The sequence below is a fragment of the Euphorbia lathyris genome, chromosome 9, assembly GCF_963576675.1.
Source record: "Euphorbia lathyris chromosome 9, ddEupLath1.1, whole genome shotgun sequence".
NCBI classification, from domain to species: Eukaryota; Viridiplantae; Streptophyta; class Magnoliopsida; order Malpighiales; family Euphorbiaceae; genus Euphorbia; species Euphorbia lathyris.
Window position 1 is genome coordinate 33,144,117 of NC_088918.1, and position 10,158 is coordinate 33,154,274.

Here is a 10,158-nt window from a genome sequence, read left to right on the forward strand (position 1 = left end):
AGGATGAATCTTGGTACTTATCTTTCTCCTTCTCTTGACGGTGAGATTCGCCTTTATCCTTTTTGAGCGGAGAAACTGATTCTCGGCGGATATCATCCACCTCCATGAAGTCTTTGCAGCGTTCCATCAATTCTGCCATGCTGCTGGGCTTCTTTCGAATTAGATCCTCCTGCAAACTCTTACATGTTGTGTTCTTTACCAGAGATTCCACTGCCATGGAGATATCCACATCAACAATTTGTATACACAATTTGTTAAAATTGTTTACATACTCTCGAATGGATTCGTTCGCCTTCTGTTTTAATTCAAAAAGCTTCCGTGACTTGACCATTGGAGGGATACATCCGGCGAATTTAGCACAAAACTCTCTGCTTAGTTGATCCCAACTGTCTATCGATCCAGGAGGTAAAGATTGGAACCAGTCATAAGCAGGACCTCCTAACGTGGTGATAAACATCTTGCATAGCACCGATTCCGTTGCACGGTTAAGGCGAAGCAGTATTCGATATTTTCTGGCGTGGGCCTTTGGGTTGTCAGCACCCGTGTATATTGGGAGATTAGGTATTTTGAAATGCCTATCCGTTTCCTCCGCTTCGATCCAAGTCGTGAAGGGTAGGGGTGGGCACGGTTCGGTTAACCGGTCCAATAAGGAAAATAATTAACCGAACCGTTACCTTCGGTTTTTTAATCCTATAAACCGAAATCGGTCCAGAAAAATCGGTTAACCGAACAACCGGTTAACCATTAATGTCGGTTAGGTTTTTCGGTTAACGGTTTTTAACCAATTCATACTGGTTAACCAAAAATCAACAGTTAACCATAATTTTTATCCAAATCTAAATTTTTAAACAATATTAAAAAAATCCACATTAAGAATAATTCAAACGAAACGAATTCATATAAAAGTTGAGAATTCAAACATAAACAACGAACTAAAAAACAATCAATCAAGTTTACAATTAATTCAATTCCTAATCTGGGTTTGAATTTTTATGATATTTTGATAAGATCCCAAGATTAATTAATCAACACCCCAAAAAAAGAAAACTCATTTGACTCAAGGCCCCTCTTAATTGGGCTAGATTTGTAATTATCCCTATTATATATCTACGTTTTGTATACAGGTATATTAATGGTGTGATAAGAAGAAGAAAAAGAAACCATAAAATAAACTGGAGAGAAACCATTCTGGAAGTAATAAGAGCATATTTAATTACAAAAAAGAGCAGTAAGTTACATAGGTAGAAACACTAAAACATACATACATACTAATTATTAAGATAAAATATTATATCATCATGAAGATATAATTAGCACCAACTTCACCAGCTCCAACATGCTCTCCACCACTGGCTCATAGTCTATATACCCATCAATTTTAACAATATAACTACCAAGAAACACACGGGATGATTTCCCATTTCTGTTTCAGATGAATATTCATTATTTCTTTCCATAACACAACCTCATCTCATTTCTGGTTACTTCTTTCGTTATATATAACTTCAAAAGTAAAGATTCAGTAGTAGAAATACCTTAATCAACCACCCACGGTGAGAGATCGGAACGACGGTGCGAGATCGGAAGAGAGACAGCGGCGGTGTGAGAGAGGAGGAGAGGAAGAGAGGCGGTCGGCGTGAGAGAGGAGCAGAGGAAGAGAGGCGGTCGGTGTATGAGAGGAGGAGAGGAAGAGAGGCGGTCGGTCGACGGCAGCTGTTCTGGTTACAGAGGTTTAGAGAGAGGCGGCTGTTCAAAAGAAACGATGGAGAAAATAGAAAATAAGGTTTAGCACACATTTGTTAAATTGTTAATAGGTTTTTGCTTTTATTTTTTAATTTTATATATTAATAATATATGTTTTTTTATGTTATAACTTATTATATAATATATGTTATATATTAATATATATTTATTTTAAATTTATATTTATTAAACGGTTCGGTTAACCGTTAACCGCGGTTTTTTAACATGCGAAACCGAAACCGAAACCGATACCCACTTATTTTTTTAACCATTAAGAAAACCGTCGGTTCGGTTAACCATTTTTTCCGATTCGGATTATCGGTTTTCGGTTCGGTTACCGGTTTGATCGGGTTTTTTGCCCACCCCTAGTGAAGGGCGAATCTCTATTGGCGAATGGATTATGCCTGACATTCTCCTCATTCATGCGGAGCACCGCAGCTCGAACTCTATCATCAAAATTCTTCGGACCCGCCCTTGGGCGTCCTTTCCGTGGAGATCTACTTGGAGAAGATGAAGAGCTGGATCCAGAAGACGGATCCGATGGTGAACGTCCGCCTCCGCTTCCACGCCCGCCTCCTCCTCCACCTCCACCTCCTCCTCCCTGTCCGCCCGAGGGAGCTTGACCGTTACTCCCTCCATGACCTCCTGAAGGAAGGTGCCTATCATCCCCTTGGTGTGGCGGTGGCGGTGGCCTATTCGAACGTGGTGTCTCTACTGGCCTTTTGCTCTGTCTACGTCCAGTAGGTGGGGGTGATCTACCCTTGCGGGAGGATCTCGGTCTTCGAGGCGAAGGTGATTCGGACCGCCTACTTTTTTCTTTTATACGCTTTTTGTGCCTTCGCCCTTCTGATCCACCCAAGGAGAGATTCGACCGTGGCCGCCTTGGGATACTTGATCCGCCCAGGTTTATCCCCTGGCTTGCGGACTCGCCAAGAAGAGTTTGATCGTTCCTTTGACTTCCTCCTGCGCCAGCAGGGAATAATTCCCGATTGAGCGGTCGTTCACCAAGCGCTACCGTGGAAGTTACCATGGATTCTGTATTATGAGCTTGGAGAAATGAAGAATTGAGGGCGTTTGATCCTATTGTCGCCTGGGCCCATGAAGATACCGTAGACGTGGGCGTCATGCTCCAAAACGGAGGAATGATCATGAATGACCGTAGCGATTACCCATCTCAGGGCCAAACTCCCTTCCTATTGCTTCTGCACACATGTTGATGAATGCGTCTGGTGGCACACTACCTTCAGCTTGTGTTGTGGGAGCACTTGAATCAGCGCGACCAGCACTAGTTACAGGTTGGCTTGATGGTGTTACTAATGGTGTTTCTTCCCCCGATATGGGGTTCGGTTCCCCATTTGTCATGTCCTTTTAAAGTGAACGAAAAACCCTTTATTTGATTAAGGATTCCACGTTCACCGCACCAATTGATGACTTGTGGAGAAATTCTGATCAGCTTCCGTCCCTGTGGGGGCGTCGTTGGGTTCGACGGGGGGAAGCTCCGATGCCAAATTCAGTAAGGAAGAACAAGAGAACAAACTGAATTGAGAGAGGGTAAGTGAATGTGTACCTTGATAGCCTGAGACACAGACTATATATAGTTATGAAGTTGTAACTTCTAGCAACTAGAAAGTCTCCATTAATGTCCCATTAATGGCAGTTACAGGTTACCCTTAAGTTGGCGGTTAGCTAATTGATAGCTCATTAATGATCTTTATTGCCGGATCGGCCCAGCCATTCTAATGGCGGATTGAGTGTTTATGGAGATTCGCCTCATAGGTTCGCCCGCGAGTCTCTTTTGGTGAGTCCTTGGAAATCCGCCCGCCGGATCTCTTTGTTTCAATACGCCGTGGTATTCCCGTATTAGGTGACCAACACGTGGCGTTCTTTTAAACGAATATCCCTTTTGATCATTGGGATAATATCATAATGTTATCATAACTCTTAAAAAAAGATTATTCCTTTTTTTTTTTTACCAAAAAAAATTATTCTTTAATAGGCAAAATTAGAAGTCGTAGAGGAAGACCCCACACCACATGGCAAAGCACCCCACTCTGAATTGGTGTATATTCATCGAACCATTTTTCGAATTTCACATCACTACTCCCAAATGGGTGGGTCATTACTCAATAAATCTATTTTGTTTGGATACATAATTCATATTTGGATATTTTTCCATCACTCCTTTTCTCCTATTTGTAAAAATATCTGATTCATATATATACATCCTTCACAACAAACAGATACATATATACTTCAATTGTTACATCTACGCAATAACACTTGTACACGCAGTTGTGGTCTTAATTGCCTCCTCATATAATGGACCAATTTCTCTATACCTATGTTTCTTACTACATTTATATTTTTACCCTTAACAAAATCTACATTAACTCATATTTTAGATTATTAGAATGATCCCCTACTACTTGGTCATGTAGGTGTACTATATTATAAGGAACATCTTCTAGTTGTTTTTTTTTTTTTTTAAATAACCTTAATGATGAAAATAAAGTACATTATAATAAAAGAAAAGGAGAGTAACCACTTATAGGTTATACTCCGAATGAAAGTTCGACATTCGACCAATAAAAAATGGCTATTCGACCAATAAAAAATGGCTATTAGATTTATGAGGTGTTTGGGTGCTCCTTTTTGTGCTTCTGTTTGCCTTTTCAGTTCGAAATGAAGAGTTTTAGGTGTTTGGTTAGTGACATTCTTCTTTGCCTTTTACACTTGAAAAACTGCATTGGATGTTTGGTTAGTGCCCTTCTGTTTGCTTTTTACAACTGAAAAGCAGTCTTTTACAAAAGCACAGAATCTCTACTTTTTGGAAAAACAACTTTTTCCAAGAGCAAGCAACAAACCGTAACAGCAAACAGCAAACAACAACAACAAACAGTAGGTAAAACAAACGGGCCCTTATTGACTATCTACAAAAAGATATTTGGAATATCAAAAGAAATTGTTTGACTATTCTGTGGAAAATGCGGGCATATCAAAGAGTTATAATATTTTCGAACTATGAAATTAAATTGAGTACGTCTTTAGACTCCTAAAATCAAATGACTGTTGGAAATAAAAGAGATCTTAAAATTTCATGAAGTTCCGATGATCAAAACGATACCAACCTAAGCAATCCTTAAAAAACAAAATAAAATCAATTGAAAAGAAATGATGTGCTTAGATTGAAATTAAAATGAACATTTGCATAGTGGAAAAGAAATTTAAAAGTCTGAACTTGAAAAATTTAAATCGTTGAAGTCTAGAGAGAATTTGCTAGAGTTTTACTTGAGTGTGTGTTGAGTTGTCCATTTTCATCGTGATTTCTTCTTTTATAGACGTTGGTGGTAACTTCTTGTTTCTTCTACTAAGTCACGTTCTCATCTTCAGATAACGTCTTGAGTAACCAGTCCAGGATTGATTGATTTTGACATTTTCTAATTTTTCTGCTTTTTAATTGGCTTACAAAATACACATTAAAATATTAAATAGTTTCTTGTGTCCCTAAAGTTTACCTCAAATTTCTCGAGAATGTCACTTTAGGAAGTAGATTTTCCCCGGAGTTCACTCTAAAAAGTTGATTTCCCATGAGATTCATTAGAAAAAGTTGGTTTCCTCTAATTTTCCTTAAGGTTCAATAGATCGTGGGTGATTTGTATATGGGTGATATCTTGAGATACGACTCTCTAATACTTATCTTCCCAACGAGTTGTACTGCAGAGAAAGAAGGAAAGAAGAAAGTTTAGGTGAATAAGCTGGATTGGAAGCCCTGAAAGGGTGTAATGGTGCTAAATGCAGATTGGCCAGATAAGTTTGTTGCAGAAGCAAATGGTAAATAAGCCTAGGGATCATAAACGATGTCGGGAAGGAAACCAGCAAACCTAGAGCTAGGGAGTCTGAAAATGTTATCGGTTAAAAACTAGACTTTCTGATTCAAAAGCATATAATAAGTAGATAAAAGTTAATAATTTACAAAAAAAAAAATGGTTCCTAAGTGGCCAGAAGAACGAAGTTTAAATCCGAATTAAAAAGAGGTAAAACTTGAACCCTGTTTAAAATGAAGGTGGGTCCGAGTGGTAAGATGTTAAACCTCTCTTGACAGATTTGAGTTTGATTCCACATTCCATCCAAATTTAATCCTCATTCGTAAGTAAACTGTAAATTCCACTCTAAATCTAGACCTATCTTTATCTAAACTTTTTGTAACAAAAAAAAAAAAAGTAATATTATAATTGTACATAAAATTAGGATGATCTAACTAGTTTGGCTTAAGGGGACTGAATGTGTAAATATGAAAAAGATACAGACTTGTCAAGGAAAATTTCTTTAACAATAAATAATGACATGATGAATCATGTCATACGTGGCCCTACATTATGCACTTCCGTGACCAAACTTTATTAATTTATTCCACTTCTAACTTTACAATCCAAAATTCAGTAATTTAACCTTTTTCCGAATAATAATGATAATCCAACCAAAAGTATCTCATTCCATGCGACGGCCGGCCATATTAAATGGTTAAATTTAAATTAGGAGTCAAAATGATAGTACTTAAAATTAGTAGCCAAGAATCAATTTAATCTTCTTCAAAAAAATCAATTTAATCCAAATTAAATTAATCTAAATATAATCACTTCTAATAATTAAAATTTGTAAATTTAGGCAAATTTATCAACTGAAAAACTGAGTTAAGGGTCTGTTTGGCTACTTACTGTTTACTGTTGCTTTTTGAAAAGACTGTTTTTTATAAAAGCATAGATTCTCTGTTTTTGTAAAAAGCTGTTTTTCAACGGTAAAAGGCAAACAGGAGCAGTCTAACCAAACACCTAAAACGCTGACTTTCAAAGTGAAAAGACAAACAGGAGGTGAAAAGTAGGTAAACAAACAACATCTAAATTTCAATCTAAGAGTAAATAAATTCAAACTGTGAACTTAGATTTATGATAAAGCAAAGTTTGGAGTAGTAAGTGGATGACAAATAGGAAAGCAACCACTTAAAGTAGGTTGCATAGCATATATACATAGATACATAGAAGCATAAGGAATCTGGATTCATCACAGAATCTACTAACAAAACAACCATATCTCAAAACCTATATATATATATTTACAGAGGATGAAAATTCTATATATAAATTAGAGTAAGCAGGGCATAGAAAGAGTGACTCAGAGAGATTCATAGTAGCCTCCATAAGTAATGTGAGCTCTGGCAATTGGAACACCTCTTACTGCTGTAATTGCTTCATTCAACCTTGTTGCGTGATGCACCACTTGTTTTATTCTCTGCAACATTTACATTTACCACACTTCAGAACGTGGAACCATTTGAACTAAAAGCTCAAACTTATAGTTAAAGCCTAAATTAATGCTTTAACAGTTTGTACAAGCATTTAAGCAACTACAATCCGATCATTACAACTCAATCAAACGCATATTTATGCACACAAAAAACATTGGGAGCTTTTAATCTTTCATTTCAAGCTATTAAATCTATGATCTTCTATTTTCTTCATATTAAGATCATAAAAGTTTGCTTTGAACATATGACTAGATTAACAAAGTGTTATTGGTTTGATTGGCCTTCAAAATCTACATGTTTAACCGTTCCAAATCAGATGTATGGAGTTATAGACAAAACATACAATTCCATAGATAGACAAAAGGCTTAATACATCAGCATCCTTCAAAAAAGACTTGCTCAAGAACTGATTGGTCTTATGATCTTGCAAAATCAATAAAAAAAATTTGAACAAATTGAGATGTATATCACTTTAAACACGTTTAGAAGTGATCAAATCATTGTAAATAAACTCAAAAGGTCACTTTAAACAAATTTCAGAAGACACTCTCTAGTAATCTATTTTTTAACCAAGTTCAGCGGGTCCTGAGATATTAAGCCTATAAAAAAAAGGACGGCCCAGTGCACTACGCGAGGATCCGGGGAAGGATCCCACTATAAGGATGTACAACCTTTCCTTGCCAATTTATTTTTGGCAAGAGACCGTTCCTAATGACTGAAACTCATGACCTCTCAGTCACACGATAACAACGTTTACCGTTGCGTCAAGACTCACCCTCCTAGGTATTAAGCCTATATGAAATGAAAAAACAAAAACAAATGATCTGAAGTTTTGATTCATCAAAATGATCTGAAGTTTGATTCCTTGAAATGGAAGATTCATCAAAATGGGTTCATCAATCACTTGATGATGCTTTTGGCCAACTAGAAATAAGGGTTGATCTGGTTGATTAGAAAAAACTCAGCTGTGTATTGAATTAATTTCTTAAGGTACTAATTCTGGAACCTAAATCCTCTGTTTAAAGTCAGTAAATTAGTAGTAAATATGATCAAAGAAACATTCTTTGATGCTGGAACAAAATTGGGGTAAATTCTAGAAATTCCAGAAAACAACAAAGGAGTAGAAACAAACCTTGTCATCAGCATAAATCTGGAACCTGAGCTTTTGATTATGGTCACGCTGCTTGCTCCTTTGCTGGCTACCAAATATGATAACACAAACAGTAGCAGCTGCAACCCCAAATGAACAAATAGCCCCAATTCCACTCAAGCTCCACTTCCATAAATTCAACCCACCTCCATTTTCTTCCCAATTAACCTCATCATCATCACCCCCCTCTACTTTCATATTCCCCTTAATTCTTGGGGAACAAATGTTAGTGTCCAAGATCTCACCTTTATCCTTAGTAGGAGACTTGGGGGAGTCCATTTTCATGTCGACAAATTCATTTTCACTCATTTTCTTAAAGAAAACTTGAGAAATTGGGTCTTGATCATCATCAATTTCCTTCACTAATACTAAATCAGGACCCTTGATTTCTGGCATGTTCATACCATCTTCACCAGGTGATACTGAGATGGGTTCCAGTTGAAATGGAACCGGAACAACTCGGTTAGATTGAAGCATCCTGGGAGGAGAAGATGGGCAAACAAAGTAGTTCATATTGAACTTACTTTTAGGGTTTGAGGAGCTGCGATTGCTTTTTTCTCCATCATCTTGGTGGTAATCTAGAAATCCCCCATGGGGGAGAATTTCCCAATCTTCAATATCCATTTTGTGAAAATCGGATTCAAGAGATGGGTTTATTTATATAGTTCGATTGTGAATTATTGATCGACAAAGGTGGGTTTTTTTATGGAGTTTAGTGCAGAAATTTCATTAGAGAAACATGGTAATTGGGTTCAAGAATGAACCTGAAGAGATGGAGGACTGAATTGACATGATTTATTACAAATTGATCTTATCTTTGCAAAAGATGACAATGAAGAGGTGGTCCTATTGTGGGACCCTTAAAATTAAAAGAATACATAATTAGAAGGTTCGTAGCTATCCCTTCTCAATTTTTCTTTTGATATAAATGTTGTTTTCTTCCGTTTGATTTCATTAATGGAATGTTCAGACTAATTTTCTTTTATTAAATTAAGCCCTTTGATTCTTTCAATTTGTAGAAATTGCCCATTTACTTTACAATTTGTCTAATTAAATTAGTGATCAATTATTATTGTATGTATTTAGTTGACAATATAATTCATTCCAAACTCAATAGATTATACATTTAATTCATCCACCTGCATTTAAATTTAAATCAAATATACTTTAGACATACAATTAGGTCTAAAGGTGTAGAGAGAATATGATAAGACATTAATCTGTATATTAATTAATATATTTAAAATATAATTTAAAAAATATATAAAAATGACAAGTCATTGTTTACATGACATGGTACATTTTTATAAATAATTTTTTAGTTGATGATGTAAATATATGATAAATTTTGAGAGTCATATATACAAAAATTGTCATGTAAGACAAAGATTGGCTAGTTGGTAGTTATAATTAGATTGATATATAAAAAATGCGATAATTTTCGTGTAGTACACCAATATCAATTGGCTTTTCAAAAATAATTTTGTGATTTCAAAATAATTTTATAAATAAAATATCTTTAAACTCGATAGTTAAAAAATAATTTGTTTAATATGCGAACACGTCATAATAATCATTTAATTTATATTTTCACATAAATTTACATTGTTTCTATTTATTACTGATGAATGGTAATATAATACATGTATAATGAAAAGAACGAGACTAATAAAATTCATATTCATAGTTTAATTATCAATAATATACAATCAATTGTACTACTTCCATGACATTAAAAATAAAAAATAGTATACTAATAAGGGTGCTTTCCTTTTATGAAAATAAAATAATGTAAGTTTAGGATAAAAATGGCCGAACAGAATAAAAAATAAGATTAAATTATTTTTAGGCGTAGGGCACATGTGATTTGTTACTTGTTTTTGGTCTTTGTTTTTATTTAATTTTAGAGGGAGAAGTGGGTTACTTTGCTTATTAAAGTTTGCTTGTAGAGAAAGGGAGTGGT

General features: G+C 35.6%; 1 protein-coding gene across 1 annotated transcript; it reads right to left on the reverse strand.

Moving 5' to 3' along the window:
• Positions 1 to 6,660: 6,660 nt before the first annotated feature.
• LOC136206161 (uncharacterized) lies at positions 6,661 to 8,979 on the reverse strand. Its single transcript, XM_065997110.1, has 2 exons — positions 8,178 to 8,979; positions 6,661 to 7,029 (listed from the first exon to the last, which is right to left on the reverse strand). Exons 1-2 carry the CDS (start codon positions 8,817 to 8,819, stop codon positions 6,913 to 6,915), a joined length of 759 nt encoding a protein of 252 aa, XP_065853182.1. The 5' UTR covers positions 8,820 to 8,979; the 3' UTR covers positions 6,661 to 6,912.
• Between the last annotated feature and the right edge of the window lie 1,179 nt (positions 8,980 to 10,158).

Excerpts from the sequence above, each read along its gene's own strand:
- LOC136206161 (XM_065997110.1), bottom strand. The coding sequence starts at position 8,819 with ATGGATATTGAAGATTGGGAAATTCTCCCCCATGGGGGATTTCTAGAT. Across the intron at positions 7,030-8,177 it reads AGATTTATGCTGATGACAAG|AGAATAAAACAAGTGGTGCA; the intron begins GTTTGTTTCTAC and ends TAAATGTTGCAG.